The following is a 20,936-nucleotide window of genomic DNA, read 5'->3' as shown; positions in this document are numbered from 1 at the left end:
TAAACTTATATACACCATTCCTTTTATATACATTTTATATATACTATTTCTTTTATGTCGTGCAAGGATTTATTAAACAAAAGGATTTATTAATCAAGGATTTATTAAAGCAAAACAAACAGTCATTAAAATGTCACTTTCACTTAAAATTGCTCCATTATTGCAAAAGAATACTGAGACTGTGCTGACTGATGCACTTCTGACTTGCACTAGCAGCGCTTGGATTTACCTTATGCCATATATTCATCCAAAACTACATTAATCAAAACTGTTTCATGATCTGTAGTATCATATTGACTAATTATAGCAATGCCAATGACTATTGTAAAACACATTTATTTCTCTGTCCAGTGAAATGTGGAGAAAAAAAAACAACTTCCATGACTCTTAGTATAATTTCTTTCTTTGCAGACATGGGGAACTTCATGGACACAAATCAGAGAAAAACAGTGACTGAAGGACAAGCTGCAGTTCTAAACCTCCTACACATACTCAGCTACCCAAGACCACAAGTGACATGGTTTAGAGACGGGCACAAGATTATACCAAGCAGCAGAATGTAAGTCAATTTAAAGCTTAAAATACCCCCACCCTAAAGTATGATTCATTATATTTGATAACACAGCTTACACTTTAAGTACACTGATTAAGCTTTAAAGAGACTAAAGTAGCTTTGTTCATACTAAGTTTGAGATTAATTACTATTTTAAGACCATCTCTGAACTTCCTAAGCAGTTTGACAAAATAATTCATGTGGTTTTAATGGTCCTGGTGCAGCATAAGGCACTAGATACGCGGAATGTCTGCGCTGCCTTCACGCTATTCATTTTCATGATACATTTTGGAAAAGTAAATGCTTATCTCTCAATTATGTTTACTTGAATGCACTAGCTTAATGAATACTAAGTTTTTTCTCCTTTTAATATACGTCTGGGTTTTTTTTTTACTTAGAGTTTTGTTTAATACTGTTTTCCTTATGATGAAATTCTAACTATTGATTAGTTTTCAGTCTCTTTTCAGCCTACACTGACAGTTTTATTTCATGACTCATTAGCAGCTCACCCTCTAATGGCACAGTACTTGCACCTTGATTAGTTATTATCTCAAGGTGTGCTCATTTATCCTTTCCTGAAACAGTTAGGAAGCCATCCTGTGTTTTTATCTGCACAGTTTTATTTAGACTGAAGGGGTTAGCTGCACCATTAAAAACTGGAGATAAAAATCTTTTTTTACTTGCCTAATTTATTAGGAAGCTGTTGAAATGCTATGAATGTTGGCGCTTATTTATATCTGTGTGCTATATTTTCCTGTATTCAAAGGGATAGATGTGCTAGCAACCGACGGTAATGGGATATTGCTAAGTTCCAGAGAGATGGTGAGTTCTTAGAGTTTAGATTAGAAAGGGAAAACTCTTCTTGGATTTTAATGTTATCAATCTGTCCTGTATATTTTGCTGCTGCTTATGTGCATTTTTTTCAACCTGAAAGCCGGTATTCTAGGCTTTTTGGAACTGTTAAAATTAGTGTTGCAGGGATGTGAAGAAACTATGTAATAATTTATGAATAATTTAATAGTAATTTGATGGGAAACAGCTGGAAGATGAAACAATGGGTTTCTGGGCAATCTCTTGAAGAGAGCTAAGTGACAAATCCTGAGTTATTAACCATTAAGAATCTGCTTCCTCCACTCCTGCAAATTTACTTTTGTCAATGCTGAGAATACACAAATCAGCAATTTGCAGCTGGGGAATAAAGCCTGTTGTCCAGGTAACAGGCAGTTTCTTGGGAAGTTCTATGGAGGAGCAGAATTGAATGACCTAGGCAAGCATGCAATATCTGACAATGCCATTTATCTGAGTTCCTTTAGTTTGGTAAAATTGCAGGTAGAGATGTGTGTAACCGTTAATATAAAACCCTAATTTTCATATGCTCTACTTTACTCTTACTTCTACCCTGTTGGGATTATTGGAGTAAAATCAGTTGTAATTCATGGCTCTGTGGTAATGCTTACAATGGGAAAACTGTAAAGCTGTTCTATAGGGGAGTGAAATATGCCTAAAGGTTTCCACATATATTTATTTCCCTGGTCAGAAATTTTGTCTGAAACAAATTTGATGACATTCGTCTGGCCTGTGTAGGAATTTCCAAAAGCTTCTGCAGTAGAAGTACATGTGCTGGAAGTATAAACCTCCTTGGAAGTTTGATATATACTGTATAGTAAGCCTGATAAGTTCAGGAAGTGATGGATTTACGATACACATATCAATTATCAATGTACACTCTGTGTCGTAGGTCTGCTGGTCCCTCAAAGTACTGGAAAAAGCATATAGCATGCACTCATTTATTGCTGTCTGTGAAATTCTGGGTGTATGGCAGCTCTATAAATACAGGAAACCTGAGACATGGAGAAGATGCATTTAAAACTATGAGAAATGTAAAAATATCTTACAAGAACTGTTGTTTGCTATCTGTGGAACAATTTGTGCATTTAACATGTTTTCTGTACACAAGGAGGTGTATCCATTTAACTGATCAGTTTAGCAGGTGATTCAGTTAGATTGATGCATCGGTTTGCCTGGGTCATCTCCTAAACTGATCAGTTAAATTGATACAAGCACCTTGTATGGATGCTCCTTAAACTGATTAAAAGTACCTTATATTGCTAAATCAATGTAAGGCTTTTTTAATGCTCTTAAACAAGCTTAGACTGATTTGGCTAAATCAATCAGCTGGTCTGTCAGCTGTAATAATGATATCTAAGAGTGACATTGCTGCAGTGTATGTAGACGAAGGAAATAAGCAGTGCTAAAAATGAGGTCAGTAGTGGTGCTCATGGTACAATTCCTTCAAATAGCTGGTCAAGTTGACATGCACTCAGAAGTCTTAATGTACATGTACTTAACCCTGGACCACTTTTATGCCATAATGATCCTGATGCTTATTTACACAGAGCTACTGTCACCTCTAGAACAAATGTGTTTCACTTATGTGGAAGCAGAGACTGCACTGGGTTGTCCATATGTGGGAAATACAAAAGATTGAAAGTAAGGACTAGTCCTGAGAAAAATAATTCATAACATGCTTTGAGGAATGTCATATAGTTGGCTCTGCAGGAGGGTTTCCCTAGCAGGTTTAATATAATATATGCTGTCATCTTTCTCCTTCACTGTTTATCGGTATTTAGGACATTTATGGGAGGGGTTCTTCCAACTGTTCAGTGTTGCAAAGGTCATGTATTTCTAGGGAGCCAAGATAACAGAATTGCTGAATTGTCTACATGTATTATTTTACTGATACTTTACAATATGTTAAGAAAGACTCCTATTTGTTTTTTGTGTTTTCTAGCAGTTATTTATGCACATTAATGCAGTTGCCAGTTCTAACAAGTCATGGAATCATGGAATGGTTTGGATTGGAAGGGACCTTAAAGCTCATCCAGTTCAAAATCCCTGCCATGGGCAGGGACACCTTCCACTAGACGAGGTTGCTCCAAGCCCCGTCCCATCTGGCCTTGAACACTGCCAGGGATGGGGCAGCCACAGCTGCACTGGGCAACCTGAGCCAGTGTCTCACCATCTTCATCATGAAACATTTCTTTCTTATACCTAGTCTAAATCTACCCTCTTTTAGTTTAAAACCACTGCCCCTTGTCCAGTTGCTACAAGCCCTATTCAAACGTTCAGCCCTGTCTTTCCCATAAGCCCCTTTCAAGTAGTGAAAATCTCCCTGGAGCCTTCTCTTCTCCAGGCTGAACAAGCCCAGCTCTCTCAGCCTCTCTCCATAGCAGAAGGCTCCCGCCCTCAGGGCATCTTCGTTACCTCCTCTGGACTCTCTCCAACAGCTCCACATCCTTCTTACGCTCTCCCACCAGGGCAGATATTCCTGAATTCTGATGACCAGATGCAAAATCCCTGTAATTTCCTGTTTCTGTTACTGATCATTAGGCTAAAAAGTGTCAGTTGTTTAGGCTGGGGAAAATAGAAGAGATTCTGTGGCTAAGTTAAGTTTCACCTTTTTTGAGTCAGAATGGTGTCCTACTCTATGAGTCTGCATGGCTGTGGTATTTTCTTTATATAACATTTCCTTTAAGACATAGGCAGGTGGTTTTTTTCAAGCTGCATATTCTGTTTGATTTAACTGCCAGTGTACCTCATGGTGGAATTTGATAGCAAATAACTATGTATTCATTCCCATTTTAGTGGTGTCGATGCCATAATATTTTGTTAAAGCCTCTGGATAAAGACAAGAATAGCATGACAGGTTCCTCCTACATGAGTTGGCATGTGAAGTCAGAAATCCCTGTATAATACAAGAATGTGAAGCAAATGGCCTGCATATACTCATGGGGTTGTTGTTACAGTTTATGACTTAAGGCAACTAACAAATCTGCAGCAGAGCTCCTGTGACGTGATGGTGTGTGTTTAAAAATTTAAGTCTTAAAGTTTTCTCCTCTTCTCTTAGTACACTTTGCATGTATGTAAAGTCTGGCTCTTGTGCTTTGTCTGTCACAAAAGCCTCAGCTTGATATTTTATAGAGGAATTTCTAGATCATCCGAAGAAAGCTGTCTTCATGCTATGAAAGTACGAAGTAGAGAATCAGAGAGAAGACCAACAGATCAAGAGCAAGAGAAAAGAAGGAGCAAAGGGAGGCGTTAGGGTTTAGGATGGGTTTTATTATTACCTTACATGAGAATTTCCCAAGCAGTTTTAGAAAAGACTTCACGTTCCTCCGAGACAGATTAATGTTTTCCAAATACGCCATCACACTAATATGGAATTACAAGTGCACTATTTCCAGGGCCTTGACTGATGGGGTGATTTCACCTGTTTCCCCTCATATCTTACAGAAGACAATAGCCTCTTAAAAGGTAACTGCATCAAAAGAAATTGCTACTCCGAGATGTCAAGTCTTCAGCTTGCCTTGTCTGGGTGTACTTCATTGGACTTACAAGCAGAGCACATTTAACTTTACACAAGGCATGTACCGTGCCTTGGAGAGGCACAAAGGACTGTAGCACCGTCAAGGTCTACAATTGCCTTTCAGTTGTGGTATTGAGGAGTGGAATTCCTAATACTCTTAGAGGATTTTGTTACCTTTGGCTGAGTTGTTCACCGAAAAGGTTCACTCTAGCTGTCAATTCATTTACTGGTGCCTTCTTTAAGAAGAAAACTTCTACTATGAAGACATTAGTACTGTCTTCATTATGTTTCGTACAGTGAAACTATTTTTATTTCCGCTATTATGCTGCAGTGAGATGAGTATTAACTCATGTCTTTTGTTAGTGGAATTATGTCTGACCCAAACCAGGAAAGGTCATTTTCCAGTTTCATGGAAAGGCACTTCTGGGCTGTCCCTTTCAGCTGGGTGGACATTTTGTCACTTAGTTAGCTGTTAATGAATCAAAACACTAGAAACGCACTTCATCCCACTAGTATTCAAACCACGACAACAGGGAAGATGGATTGCATTGCCTTTAGGTATATGTAAGCTTAATATCTATTTTTTTTGCAGTAAGAACAATTACTTATGCATTTGAATGTGTGTGGTCATTACATTACACATTCATTGCATTATTTAGTCTCCTATAGAGACTAAATGTGCTGACAGATTGTGGATGAAAATATGTTAGGCACAAGCAACTGTCAAATAAGACTTGATGTGCCTTTGAACACTCATAATACCTTGCAAATAAGCAAAGCTGGTGCAGATTTCCTAGCCATTTGTTAAGGTAAAATTGTAACTGTATTAATGACAGTCTCAGAAAAAGTAGGTGTAGCTAAATAGGCTTTAAAAGATGAGGAATAATTAAAGTACCTATGAATAGTACAACAGATTTGGGGCTGATACTAGCACTAGATTAGGTTTCGCCTTGATGATAGCAGCTCACCATGTGCCGTATACTTATTTTGCACTTTAAAACAAACACCACTTCATTTCTGTATGAGCAGTTCTAGTGCCAGCAAAGCAGTTCTCTACAAATACCAGCCTGTTGTACGACTCACGTTAGTTGCACATAATTACTTTCTACATACACTGGATAATACTTTAATTAAACTTGTGATGATTATCATTAGTGAACAATAAATTCAGAGACTGTCAACTCTGCTGTGTATTAGTTGAGCAATACTGTAAGTAGTTTGCAGATCTAGGTCTGCTGACATCATGGAGTGACACCTCTCAGTAGTAAGAGATGTGACAGAAAGCCTAGGTGCTGGTTTCATCTGCCCGTACCTTTTACAGGCTCCACGTTAATTTTAAACTCAGTACCTAAAAAAGGAAGACTATTTTGTAGAATTATTTCCTTACACTGAAATTCATTAGTGCCTGTTATTCATTTATTTAATCAAATGTCTGCGTCAAGTGATTTCAAATTGAAGGAACAGGCAGCGCTAGGAATCATCTTACATAAATTTTACTGTTATCCCCAAGGCCCGTATGCATATGAAAGACTGTAGGGAAATCTCCTATCATCTTTTCAAGTCCTCAGTTTGGGTAGTCCTGGATGCTGTCAGTGGGCTGTTTTGAGTATTATTGCCAGCTGTGTTTGGTAGAGAAAAACGTTAACACCTCAGGGTAAGCAAATCCCAGGATTATTTTCTAAAGCTGTTTGACTTGTCTAGATTCAACCTTACTGTTTTTCTCTGCTCATAATTTGTTTGCCACAGGTTTTAAACATGTGTTTCAAAAATTAGTTCATTCAGACATTTTCACTTTCAGGGTGAACTCTCATGTGTTGTTTAGATGAAGAGTCATATTTGGGGACCATGTATGTGCTGAATGCAGGGTATGTAGGAGCAACATGGTCCATCACAGGGTGGATGAGGGATAGTATCAAAAGCTTGCTGCCAAAGAGCATACCTTTAGCAAGGCTTACTTGGAAGAGGATTCCTCCCAAGAGAGACACTGATGAGATGCAAGGCACATTTTGGGATTTGAGCAACATGTTTCATTTCAAATTTGGACCATGAACCACAGAGGGTTTTTTTAATGTGTATTTTTTTCATAATGCAGGGGAAGTTGCTGCCACTATGCTAGCACTGTAAAATCCATCCTTTTTGCTAAAATAACCAAAACAGTGGGTGCTTGCAACTAACATTATGTTTTAACGGGCCTTGGCTGCTCACAGTATCTTTCAGTGCAATCTTGGACAATAAAACTTAGACAGTTGAAAGATCATTGTCTAAGGGGAAAATCTGACAGCTGGGTATTGTTTTTCCTAAGATGATCACATTGAAAAAGAAATCGTTTCATGTGCCACCACATTTATTAATCACAGATTTGGATTTTGTAAAGCAAAGGGAATGGAAGTGTCAGTAGAAGGAAACTGTTTGGTGATTGAGTTATCACAGCTTGCAGTAGAAATTGATTTATGAGTTTGTTGCTTTCTGGGGACAAATGTACTTTGAGCGAGAAAATATGGACTATGAAAAAAGGTGTTAATAGCATTACTCTTTGAAAGTAAATTATACATTTATATCCAATATAGATGTGGGTAAATATGAAAACCCATTGTCTTTCTACTTTGGGGCTCGCTTCTTGCATCTGCTGCATTTCCTAATCAGAATCAAGCATAATATTAAGGACAAATAGTGCATATAATCCTTTAACAACTACTGTGCTTTTCTGGGACAGCATTTTTCTGTCCATCTTTGAAGTACTCCATCTACAAATGGAAATATTTTAATATGCAGGCAAGATAAGACTATTTAAGAGTCTTGCAGTCGTTCTTAAGAGCAAATATGCAAAAGAAATCTCTTGCTTTAGAAAGTGGCAATTGTTCACAAATCCCTGGGAACAATTTATCTCTTATGACCCCTCACATATTTCTATTTTTATGGAAATAGATGCAAATGCTTTGATAAGTCACATTTGTGACTTATGACGTATAACAGAAGGTAATGTCTTATGTTTACCGATTAACTTTTATTGCTCAAAGCTGACTGAAATAAAATCTATTTGTCAGTACTTCTGGCTAAATACTGCAAAGGGTTATTCATTTTCTTTCTATGCACAAATGAATACATTTGTCTTTCCTTATGGATCTAGTGGATTTTTATATGATGTATAAAGATGTTAAGACAAAAGTTTGTCATTTTATAATACAGGTTTACGTAGGATAATTTAAAAAGCCTATCATTTTGGCAGATTCGCTTTCCTATTGAAAACTGTAGTGTGATTCAGGAAGGGGAAATAAAAGCCCACAGAGCTTTGGGCTCTGGGGATATATTGGGACTTTCGTGGTTGATTTGCATCAAGTCCACTTTGTTAACAGCATTCAACTTGAATTCAAGGAATTTGGTACATGGAAGCAAATGTGAAGCAGACCTTATATTAATTAATGCTGCAGAGAAAGGAAGAAGCTGGCAGCCTGCCTATGGCCTATGTCTGATCCTTGGTTGTGAGTGGAATCTTTATCTGGTTTGTGTTTAGCCTTCATCTAACAGATTCCCAGTGAATTTCAATAAATTGTAAGTGCCCTGTCTGAGCCTTCACTGGGTCTAACTGATTCGTATGAGAGGGGTGGTTTAGGCTCTGATGAGACTCTATAAAAGCATCTAGCAATTAGAAGTGAGAAAAAAGTCAAACTCTGCCAATATTCATATTTATCTGCTTCATGTTAGCACTACCTTTTATTTCTTAATAGACCCTTCTGGCTATTTTGATACATTACACAAATCTGTCGTTTTATATGTCAATTCTAGAGGTAGACAAACAAGGCATCTGTTTATTGGGATGTCCACAGTCATCACTCGCTTGCTCAACTTTATTCTCTTTGCTTTTTCCTCTAAACTTGTGTCACTAGAATGAGGGAAGAGTAGAATAGATCAGTCTGCTTTTCGTCATAGCAGTGGCAAGAGGAAAGGGTGAGAAAAGCAGATGCTGAAGGAAGCCTAAGCCTCTCCTCCGCTTCCACCTGCTTTATCCATAGTGTCATCACAGAGCTGGAGGAAACCATAGTTGGATGGTGCATGTGTGAACTCTGTGCATACTGGGAGAAAGATGGATTGTGTTCTTCAACCTAAATGGAGAAAAGAGAAAGAGAGGAATTCAAAGGTGGCATGGCTTGGGGAAATGGTCGCAAATCCTACGAGAAGGGTAGGGTGGGTGAGGAGGAGCTGAGAAGACGGTGGTCTGGGAGTGGTGGTTTTCAGCTTTCACTCACATGGCAGAGGTGTCCTGAGGGTGTGACCCATGCTCATGTCACCATATTGTGCAGCCCCATAGGAAGAAAACACAGCCTCCCCAAAAGATCAGAAAACCCCACACTTGTTCCATGAGCTGCCTCACTCTCCTGTAATGTCTTCCCCCGAAATCTTGCTGACCTTTCCAATCCAAATACCCATCAAAGACCCCTATATTACCACTGATCCCTCCCAGTCAAATGTCCTCTCTGGACCCCCTCTCTGTCACTGGAAAACTAAGCGTTGCCAACATTTTGTCTTTCTTTGTAGTGGGTTATTTGTAGAAGTGAAACTGAGTGTGTAGTTGACAAATAAATTCACAGCTCAAGAAGCATCAGGAGAAATATCTAGCAATATCTGGCTTGTGTGTTCCTGGCTACTTGAATTCTCAGAATAGAGGTACAAAGGGGATCTTATTAGGAGAAGCGCTTGAACGCACTGAAGCCAAGATCTGTACAACAAAATTTTATGTACTTTTCTCCAAACCTTCAGAGCCTATTTTCTTCCTTTAAATTAGAGTTTTGCTACATTTTTGTCGGTGATCTTTCAGGAAACTCTATTTGCTGTTGTCATCGAGCACCCAATACCATTTGCAAGAATTTGAACAACCCAGTTGCTGTCTGCCAGCTGCCATGTGTTCTTTTCTGACTTCCAGCACCTCTTCACTGCAGGAAGAGTCCAATGCTTTCCTAATAATCACTGGTTCAAATCACTGATTATTTTAAAATATCAAATCTCTTTTTTGGCCATCCATCAGCTGTTTCCATGGGAACTGGCTTTAGCAGCAACAAGAAGCAGAGTTTATTGGGATACTTATAAATTTCAGTGGCTGTTTGTTGGATGGCTGCGTTTTCTGTTTACCCGACCAATATTGCAGCAACAACATCATAATACACTTGTACTTTTCATTTTAATTTATTTGTGTTTCTCTTTGAATTTTTCACAACTTAGCAGAAATGTTATGATCAAGGAGAGGGAAATGTCAATAATGTCCAATACACGCGGTCAATATTGTGTGTTTCCAATAAATGTCCTTATGATTCTTTCAACTGGGACTATGATAAAAAAGAATGGAAAAATATCCTGCCTTGACAAGGGCAAAAGACAGGTGGAAGCTCCTTCTCTTAGGGATTTCAGGTACAGTATTGACCTTCGGTAATCTTATCCCAGAGTTTCTTCTATCCAAAGTCTTACTTCCTCTACCTTTTGCCCCAGAACAACCATTTCCCTAAGTCTGCAGCTCACCTTCCTGCTCAGAGCTCAAATTCGCCTAATTCATGCTATTTCAGAGCTCCATAAAATCACTCTGTAATTCCTGCTTCCCAACTATTCCTGTCATCTACAGCCAGGCTCTCTACCCTCTCTGTCACCTTCTCCGTAAGACCCTCTCTCTCAGGGGTCCAGTACTTGTGCAATTCTTGTCCAGACCTTGCTGCTGCTCTTTGTCCCCTTCTCTGCTGCTGGCCCCATCTGCTGTCCTCTCTGGTGAGTGTGGCCAGGTGTGCCCGTCCTGCTCCCTGGTGCTCCCTGCATAACGCGTGTTACCTTTGATGCTGGAAGAGAAGCACAAATGTAGGCTGAGTCATTGCCCATACATCAGCACAGGCAGCTAGCTGAGAGGAAGAAAGGAGGCAAATCCAAGAGAAATGGTAGTCATATAAACACTAGCATTTTTAAAACCTACTTACCAAATTAGTAAGTAGTGGTAGTGTGGATTTAAATATGCTGTTTTGCTGTAGATTTGTATGTAGTATTGAAGTATCAAAGAGAATAATTGAGCAACTAATTGAATGTACTGTTTATATGCATATCTATCCAGCTTTTTCCTTTTCTTCCAACAGCTTTAGAATGAAAACCAGTACTTTTGTAGCTTGTCATTATTTTGGTTCAGAAGTGAGACAGCCATTTAAGACAAATCTCAAATCTTGAAAAGCTGTTCTGCTACGAGACCTTATACTGAACAAGCAACCCTGTCATCTTCTTCCATCTTCTTAGACTGTTTTTGTTGTCACAGATGGAAGTTGGCTTAACAAGGAAATATTTTGGGGCAAAATAGATCATTTGTACTAATAAACATTCTGGAACAAAACTGAAGATGATTTGTCTTGCAAAATAGGAGGAGAGGGGAAATTGTTAGATGTTCCATTTAGTGCTGAGGTACAAGGGGAGAAATGCTGATTTCCCCAGGCTATTAAATTCTCTCTGAAGAGTTTCCAGTAACGTGAAGCGTCTCATAAAGCTACTGTAGAAGCCACTAAAAACATTCCCTACCCCCATTTGTCAGCTACTAATACACTAGATCTTACTAGGTCACACCTAGATAAATTAACTGTCCTTCAGTAAAATGGCACAGTTCCTTGATTTGTTGAATGACCCCAAAATAAAAGTACATTGTTGCTAATTCTGCTGCAAGTCTTTATATCTTTGATTCTATCCCTCATTGCAGTCTCTTTCTGCCCAAATCTAACGTGTGGAGGCCAGTGGAAGTGCCTTGAAAATTCTCAGTTCCTGCTTTTTTATGTAGTCTGTGCTTTCACAGAAGCTCCTCTTAGATCACGGCATTCACTGTTGCAATATTCACCACAAAACCCACTTTCTAAACCAAATATCTGCCCTCATATCTTTGTGTCTGCTTGTTTATCAACAATTTATTCACATGTAGTGTAATTATGACGAAATCAAGCTGTATTATCAGAGATGGATTTTTCTGCATGCATATGTCTAGTTAAAACCATGCTGCAATGAGGAGGATGATAAATACCTGGCAAGTCATGGCTAAGGGTGTGTAGCAGGAACATGAGTAGAGAATATTGTGGAGCTTCTTTGCTGGGTCCTAGATCTGGTGTTGTCTGGACCCGAGTATGGTTTCAAAGACATTATCTGAAGAGTGTATTAACTTAATCCTCAGAAACCTTTTAGCAGAAGTAGTGAAAATACCTTGAATGGATCTTGTAAATAGGCCTTTATTATCTGTTGATGGCTTAAAAATTCTAGTACATGATATAAACTAATATGCCACTGATAATTTAATAAGAGGCAGTTAGCAAAATCTTGTTTCAGTGAAATAAAGAGAAGCGGCAGTTTAATATTTTAATGCCTGATAGCTTCTAATCCAGAGCTGTCAGAGTTAATTTTACTAAATAAAAGACTTTATGGTGCTGAAGGCTCACTAATCAACATTCATAAAGGTACAATTTCAGTTGTCATCCTCTTGTCTCTTTGGGAAGCCACTTTTATTCAGGAAACAATTCCTGAATGGAAAAGCCCCATGGGCATCAAGTGCCAAAACTAGTGTGTAAAATATACCTTGCCTTCTCTCATGAAACCTATAGAGGTAATACTGGATGAATAAAGAATCTGAAGGTAATTCCTGATGGTTTTAATTATTTAGGCAAAATCATTTCACTGGTAGGGAAATTTCTGATTGAGGAAAACCTTTTAGAGTTCTCTTTCTCTCACTGGGAGATAGTAATGAATTATGGGGTCTCTGAGACTGCTGTCATCTACTCTGAAGCCTGCTGCACCCGTTGGGGTATTCACTTCATCTGTTCTAATACGTTCTGCTACTGGTAGGTGTGCATTTTAATCATTTCGATAGTAAAATATGTGTGTTCGTCAAATGCTCTGCTTTTTTGTTCTTTTGACAGGTTTGCATTACACAGATTGTTTTATGCCAAAACCAAAGATGACACCTTGCATTTGCTGCACTTTGTTTTGTGTGTAATAATTGTGTAATACAAAGACCATATGCGATATGTAAATTGGTCAAACAGTATGACAACAGATCTAAGCTATCCAGCTGGATGCCAGATAAGTTGCTAATAGTTTGAATGTTTTAGTTCCCTCATACTTAATTTTTGCCTCTGAAATAACATCATCATAAAAATCTTCTTTTGTATAACATCAAAGTACTTCCCAAAGGGTTGTGGTTTTCACTTGTGCTTTATAAATGCTAATACAAAATCCAGTATTCTAATAAGTTTTTTAGTTTTACATTTTTAAATATAGTGCATTGGGTGAACTTTGAAAGTGCAGCTTCACACTTTGACGTTTACTTTCTGTTCCAACTCTTTCCTATTCCTTTAATACAGTCGCACTCAGGAAGCTCTTTGTACCTTAATCTTTTAACTATTCTACATTATTTTACCCTCTGCTATGCTAGCCATAAAGTGGAGGGGAAGTTATGCAGAGGCTGGAGTATATTTAGGTAGTGAAATAACAGTCATTGGCAATATAACTGAAGAAAATAAAAATGGAAACCTCTATTAGAACAGCTCAAAATAGAACAAACCAGAAGAGATGATTTAGTTGCCTACTATTATATCAGAATTGTTCTAAGCCATTTTGGAATGTGAATGGCTTATGTTATTCTTTCCAAAACCCCATAGTATTTTACATTAGTTAACATCTGTTTTTCCTCTCAACCTTTCTTGTTCAGTTGTCATGAGTAGATAAATGCTGCCTTCTGCTTTGCAGTTTTTCCATTTCACAATTTAATCACTCAGTATCAGCCAATTATAGAAACATCAGGATCGTCCAGGATTAACGCTGCCAAACTCTGAATTGGCCATTTGTCTGTCAGCTTTGTTCCCTCAGACAGTATTCTAATCCATCTCCTTATTTTCTATCTTACTCTATGAGAATGTGTTTTTCTTAATACCAGTTTACTAGAGTTTTTGGAGGTCCTAATGTAGTACCCTGTGGTTCTCCTTCACTGATTTGTTCACATAACCTAGTAAAATGAATAAGGGCGAAGTATAAATTAAACTCAGATTCTTAGCAAATGTTTTTGGTGTTCTTGTGAGATTTGGGCCCTTAATGAGTCCTTGAAACATTTTGTGTTTGATCCCTGCATATAGTGTTCTAATGGAACACTGCTAAAACATGTACTTCTCTTTAGCGTGTGTGATGAATTTACTGCATTTATTTGCATAAGTATTTATAGGCTCTAATATCTGTTAGAAGTTTTAAACCACATATTTTAGTTAAGCATTGTTTAATTGAATAAACAGGTTTTGCAAGATAATGTCGTTGCTGTATGCAACAGATCTATGAAAAAGTTGCTAAGCAGTAAAGAAAAGCAACACAATTGGGTTTTCAAGGCATTTGTTACACAATCACTTGACTCTACTCTTAACAGTAGATTGGAAATTTAGAGGGTCCTTTACATTTCCACAAGTCTCTCAACTTCCCTTCAGGGTTCCAAGAGGAAAGTAATTGTATTACAAATATCAGCTGCTTAAAACTGAGATTGCATTGCTACTTCTAAAAATTCAGGCTTCTGCTTCTACATTAAGTTTTATTTCTGTAATGAATTCTGTGGAGAGTGGCCAAGGATTTGAGAGACTGTAAGAATGTATCTGAGTTTTCTAGGTAACATTTCTAACTAAATGCTGTAATGAACTGTTTTCCTACTCAGAATACTGAGCAGGAGTGAAGTGTAGCACTTGAAATCTCTGCTTCAATTTCCTCTATTGATAATGTAGACATCTGTCCATTAGGTAGTGCTGTTAACAGGGAAGATAATATGTGCCTTAAACAAGAACAAAAATTATTATAGTGCCATTACAGACATCTATTTGTATATACCCACATAGAATTGTCAAATATAATTAGTTAAATCTGTAGAGGATACAGAAACAGAAGTAATCCAGAGAATGACAAGGAAAATGTCCTAATATTTTTAGAATATGAAAAGGCAATCGTACCATGTCTGTACTTTGTGCATCTCTCTTATTTTCCTGGCAATTGGAACAGAATTTGCAGTCATTTGCAATGGTCTGGCCTTTTTCTTGCAAGGGTGTGCTTGTATCCATCTAGACATCAAAAGGGACTGGAAAAGAGGATTGATATTAGGAAGATGAGAAGTGAAGCTGGAATATATATATGAAGTAAAAGAGTGGGTGTTCACAGGCAAAGTTTTGAATAGCCATGGTAGATTGGTGGTGGGAAGTCAAAATCAACCCTTTTTCCTTCTATGCTCACTACATGTAAAAAGGTTATTCACAATACAGTGCATAAAGACAGAACAGGAGAAAATGCATTGAAAAATTGGTTCAGGGATGTTAACCTTACTGAAATTAGAGGAGGAGTGGACTGTTTTAACTGATCATTTCAGTTTTTCCTTCTCAGAGGGCGTACATAACTTACCTTTGTAAATCAATATGTGAGGCACTTGAAAAAAGGCATTTGCATGAAATCTGCGCCCTGTATTATTTTTAATCAGTAAATAGTTCACAATTAGATTTATAATTGCAAACTGGCATCAAGTTTTAAGTTCGTTGAAATAGGCTTTTGCCTCTAAAGCTTCTTTTCACTGGGACTGAAATGGCTGATACTTCCATTCCATGTTGTGCTTGTTTGTTTTATTATTTTTCCTGGAACTGTGTTCGCTGTCATTTGCAAACAAGAGAGATCAGTCTGTTATTTACTGAGGCTGAGTAAAAACACAGCGTATTATCCACTTAGAAGGCACAGTACACAGAGTAAGCAGATCAGGAAAATGTATTTCAATGCCAGCTTCATTAAGTCGATAATCATCTCAATATATTCCCTTACAACTTCAACAATTAGTAGCCATAGTTTTCCTTTCATGATTATCCTTAATCAGTGGCACAAAAAAATAATCCACAGAAAAGAAATTCCATGGTAATTGGAAGCTTCTAGAAAAATCTTCTCATTTCTCATGTGGCGCTTGGCAGCAATAAGAGTCACAGGACCAATATGTGCTTGTAGGTTGTGGATTCTGAAGGGTGGAATTCATCCCAGGTGATGGAACAGCAGCTCAGCTCACCTCTGAGGAAACACACCTTAATTTCTGTCATGAACCCTGTGTTTCTTCACAGTGTTTCCAGATCCCTTAACAGCAGGACATGGGCACATGCAGAGAGTATCAGTGACACTGGTGGCCCGACGAGATTGGTGTCAGAGTTTAGTATTCTGTGTCTGTGCCTATCTCCCCTGGCAAGACCATGAAGAATTGCTTCCATTCTGGAAAAGCAGTTAGTGTATTATTAACTTTGCTCACACACTAACTTTCATGCTAGGGTTTCACTTTTATCTCCTGCCACTTTAGTCTAAGTTTCTGAAGGCATTTTTCATGGAACTTCTTCAGAATTCTCAAAGATAGATTGAAAAAAATCAACAGATTTTGGGAATATCTACATTTGGAATAGGCATTTGGGAGGATCAATAAAATATGGGAATAAATGTTGCTTAGTAAAATCACCATGGAACAAATACCACCTGTGTAGTCCCCTTGAAGTAGGACACTGCAAAAAACCTGCAGCTGTGCTGTCATTCCAACCTGGATGTCAGCTATCATGATAAACTCATTTGGTGTTACTTTAGATATTTCCCCCCCCCACCTTTTGTTCCCTTCAGGGTCTGTTTTCCATAGTGCTCATGAGATCATTTGCTTGGAGATCACTTGGTGTTTGGAGAAGCCAGGAGTCTATCAGTGTGAAATCTGGACTGCTTGGTACATCATTCACTATTTTCGGAGACTGAGCACAAGCCAGTAATGCGATGTATATGTTCACGCTCAGTGTTTTAAGGCAAGCAGCCTCTTACCGTACAGAATGTAGAAAGTGCTGAAGTAATACATCCCTGAGGATCAAATCCCTTCCTCAAAAGCAGCCTAAATTTTGGCCTTGGATGCCTTTATCATATATGAAGAAAAAAGAAATGCTGAGTAATATTATTATGTGAGTAGTCTGAATATTTGAATATCTTTTGCAACTTAATGGAACAATACCCAAATCGGTGACAAGGTCCTTTTTCTTCTTATTATTTCTTCTTTTATCTTTTTATGTCAAGGAGAATTTTGTTTTAAAAGGTGTTTTCAAAAGAGTTATAGAGGAAAATATTTTTGGCTAACATGTTTCAATCTAACGTGTTCTGAACACAGTGATCTCTGATGGCATTGCTTAAGGTGAGACTACTGTGTCACCAGCGACAGCGGAGATGAGACAGGCCAATAAATATTCTTGGAAGTGTTACAGGCTGCTATGCTGTCCAAAATATGGTGTGCTAAAGCCAGTTCTGTATCTCATAGGGAACTGGCTTTGCAGTTGCTGTATTAAGTATCTCCTCTTGTTTTGAGTAATCAGGATATTTAGAACCATAACTTACAAGGATGTTTGTTTCAGAAGCAAAATTTAATAACCCAAACCTTCCTATTCACTTTGTTGCTGTCTAGAGATGAGGAAGAACCTCCTATTCCCTTTTAATTATTGTAGAGAGTCTCATAATTGGAAACAAAGAAAGAAGTCAGACGTGTCTACAGTTGAACGTACACATCAGGCTGACTTGAATAGAGTAGATGAATTCTTGATACTACAGACTTCAATGTAGACTGAAGCTACATGAACATCTTTCATTCAAGGCACATTATTATTATTTTTAGCTGGCTTCCACTGATTTAAAATAAATGTTTGTGTGAGATAAAGTGTTAACAGTATGTTTTGCAACGTGTCATCAAATTTACTGAGCATCATCTGGATTGAGTCACACCCAGTATGAAATATACCGATAGAGTGTTTCCATGGCAAATTCTTGTTTTTCTGATCATGTCTTTTAGTTCTCTCTTTCTGATACATTAGACAGGTTTTTCTCACTGTGCTGAGCCGAAAGGCTCATGGGCTACAAAAAGCTTCAGTGTTTTCCTGTGCTCCCTGCTGCTTTGTTTATTCTGTCACTGGCATATTCACTTAATTATATGACAGGCAGTAACTGCTCTCTGAGGGAGTAAAAGCAACTGTTGAATTCATTTTGAAATTATATCATATTGCTCTGTTCGAAACCTGTTTTAAATAAATGTTGAGGATAGAACTATTGATGTGTGTTTTCAACTTTAAATTTCAGTTAGTTCAGATCATTTTAAATAGTCCTTCAGCAAGAATAAATCAGGTTTTATAACTTATAACTTTCAATTACAGTCTTCGGAGAGAATAACAGCTCGTTTCAAGGAGCTGTAAAGTACAACAACAGGGAAACATTTCTGTTTCATTTGTGCAAGCTTTAAGTTCCTGTGGAACCTTACAGGAGTTTTTCATAAGGAAACACATTCTAAAGGGACTCTTGATTGTGCCAGTCTAGGTGTGGTTTTGGTTTGGTTGTTTGCGCTTTCACTTAAGGAACTTACTGATAGACCCTATAGGGGGACGACGCTGACCTACTTTGCTGTATTTCAACTGCTCAATAAAGATGGACTGAGAATCACAAGCTGTTACAGTCTTCACTGATGTGCCATTGAGTTGCATGGAAAGATGTTTCCTCTGTAGGGATTGCAAACCGGTGGCTCTCATGAAGGAGAAATTTCAAACTTAACTAATAGCTGACTCCATTGCAAGCATAAAAATGTAGCAGGACCACATTTAAACTAAATCAGGTATGGATCTATTGTGAGATGCAATCTAGACTATTTAGAATAGACGTTAAGTGCTCTGTATTTATAACAGATAGTATAGAATTAAATAGATGGATAGGTGGAAGCCACACAATAGTGTGGATTAAATAGAAGGCTCACCTGGTAATTTATTCTAAGTGTGTTAAAGGACCCAGCTGATTTTCTTATCTGCAAGTGTTAGTTTTTAACAAAGCTTTCAGAGCCTGGTAAAATGGAGAGGCTGATATGACTGCAGTGTAATTCCAGTCCTTAAAAAAAAAAAAAGAGGAAAAAGAATGACTCGAATTGCAATCTCATTAGAGGACATCAGTCCTGGGCAGAGCAGCTGAATGGCTCTGTTGGCACTGTAGCAACTGAAAATGGTAAATTCACCCTACTGTAATTCTTTAGAGTGTCATTGACTTATTTGTTTCTGCCTGAGCTTTATTTCTACATATGCAGATCCAGCTGATAGGATAGACTTTGGGCACAGTATGGAAAGATGAGTAATTTTTATCTCCTCCTTTCCTGACTCTCTTGCCTGATGTTGGCACTTATTGAACAGCTGGTATTGGGAACAGAGCACACATTGCATTTTTTTGTCTGCTGGACCTGGGCTGAACCAGGTAAATTGCCTCCCCTGAAACCTCCCTTGCTCTGACTCTAGGGTGATGGGTGCTAGGAGAGAAAACAGTAACCACACTTACTTTGAGCTGCTTATTTGGTTTTCCTCTGGCCAATTACACATGATTTGTGAAACTGTGGTACCTGGATTCATTGCTTCTACCATTGCTTAACCGGTGAAGCAGAAATGAGGAAGCGACTGTTTGAAAATGTTGTCTGAAACGTTTAACGTTACTATCCCTCTGAAACATCTATTTCTTGTTTGTATTCCCTGGCCTCTTCTGTAGCATTAAACACTGTAGTAAGTATTTTTCTGTTCCGATAATGCCATATTCTATGGTTTCATGATTTTATGTTTTTTTTAATAAAGCTTTTACATCTTTTTTCCACGGACACAAACACAGATCAAGGAAACTTATGAAAAAGTTGCTAAATTGGCATAAGCGACTTAAATTCCAGGAAATCTGTGTTACAGATGGACCTGATGTTATTCCATTTAAAATAAGAAATAAAAATAGCATAGTTAGCAAAGAGCTTTGTAAAGGAATAATGCCTTCTCAGGCGAAACCCCATTCAAATTGTCAGGCGTACAAATTTAGTTAAGGCTAAGTTGTTAAAATACTGTCCTTTAAACCAGCTTCAGTGAATGACACAGATTGGAAAAGCAAAGTCATGAACAGTACAAATATGAAGAATTTCCTGATACCACATTTACTCTTTTTTCCCTTCCTTCACTCCTTTTGCCTTCCCCCCCCCGCCCCCCTTCTTTTCTGCCACTTGCAGTGCATGGATTGTAGGCTTTCATTATCTGCTGCATAAAGCAGTATTTTACCTTTTGTAGGTGATTTTCAGAGATTTGCTAGCTTAGATTCCTGTCACTGAATTAAAATTGGTTAGCCTGCTATGCCAGGATCTGAGCTGCTGTTCTAAGCCTTCTAGTGATTCCGGCTTGTCTCTGGCCCCGATGAAGCTGTATTTGCACAACCACAGAAGTTACACCATTTCGACCCTTTTGTTTCACAGATCTTAACTCCACTTTCCTGAGTGATGAGTTGGGAACTTCAGGATGTATCTCAGATAGTTCTCTAAATGATTCCTGAAGTAGGATGATGTATATATCCCATCTCCCCATATGCCTCAGGAATTTTGCACATCATTAGTGTTTTCTGCATTGCAACCCTATTAGGTAAAAAAGGACCAGCACTTCATCTTGGCATGTCCATTGTAATTGTCTTTGAAATACAGATTATGGAAGGGAAGTTTTAAACATGAGTTTAAATCATGCGACAGGTAAACGCAAAGAAAAATATATGTAAAATGATACAGGGGAATCCAATCATCTTATTTTGCTCAAATTTTCAAATGATGGATTCCGTTCTACTTGTATACTAACTTGTAGCAGCGTTGAGCGACACTTCAACACTAACTTCTAATACACTGTATTACTGCTCAATATAATCCAAAATAAATGCACATATCATTAGCATTCAATTAACATGAGTTGCATTTCTCCTAACTGCTACTAAGTCTGAATGTCCATTTACAGATTGTCCTAACTTGATAATATTATCTGTCTTTTATGGTGTCTAATTGGCTTTTAGAAAAGATAAATTATGTTTCCCATTAAAATGTAAGAAATGCCCTACTGGCTTAGACTAATGATCCATCAAGCCCAGTATTCTGCCTTGCCACCAGCAAAATGAGGTGTTCTTTAGGGAGAGCATGCGTCTGTTCTCCCTCGT

At 38.0% G+C, this 20,936-nt stretch overlaps 1 protein-coding gene across 1 annotated transcript in view; it reads left to right on the top strand.

Annotated features, from left to right (window-relative positions):
- Positions 1–20,936, top strand: part of SDK1 (sidekick cell adhesion molecule 1) — a 422,287-nt gene that overhangs the window by 133,571 nt on the left and 267,780 nt on the right. Inside the window, exon 5 of the mRNA XM_062613568.1 lies at positions 412–559. Within this exon, the coding sequence (XP_062469552.1) occupies positions 412–559 (148 nt within the window). The remainder of the gene's footprint in view (positions 1–411; positions 560–20,936) is intronic.

This window comes from Pezoporus occidentalis, unplaced genomic scaffold, assembly GCF_034315485.1.
Source record: "Pezoporus occidentalis ecotype Australia unplaced genomic scaffold, CSIRO_AGI_Poc_V1 ctg169, whole genome shotgun sequence".
Lineage (NCBI taxonomy): Eukaryota > Metazoa > Chordata > Aves > Psittaciformes > Psittacidae > Pezoporus > Pezoporus occidentalis.
The sequence above is the reverse complement of the archived record's forward strand: the minus strand, read 5'-3'. Positions and strand labels throughout refer to the sequence as shown.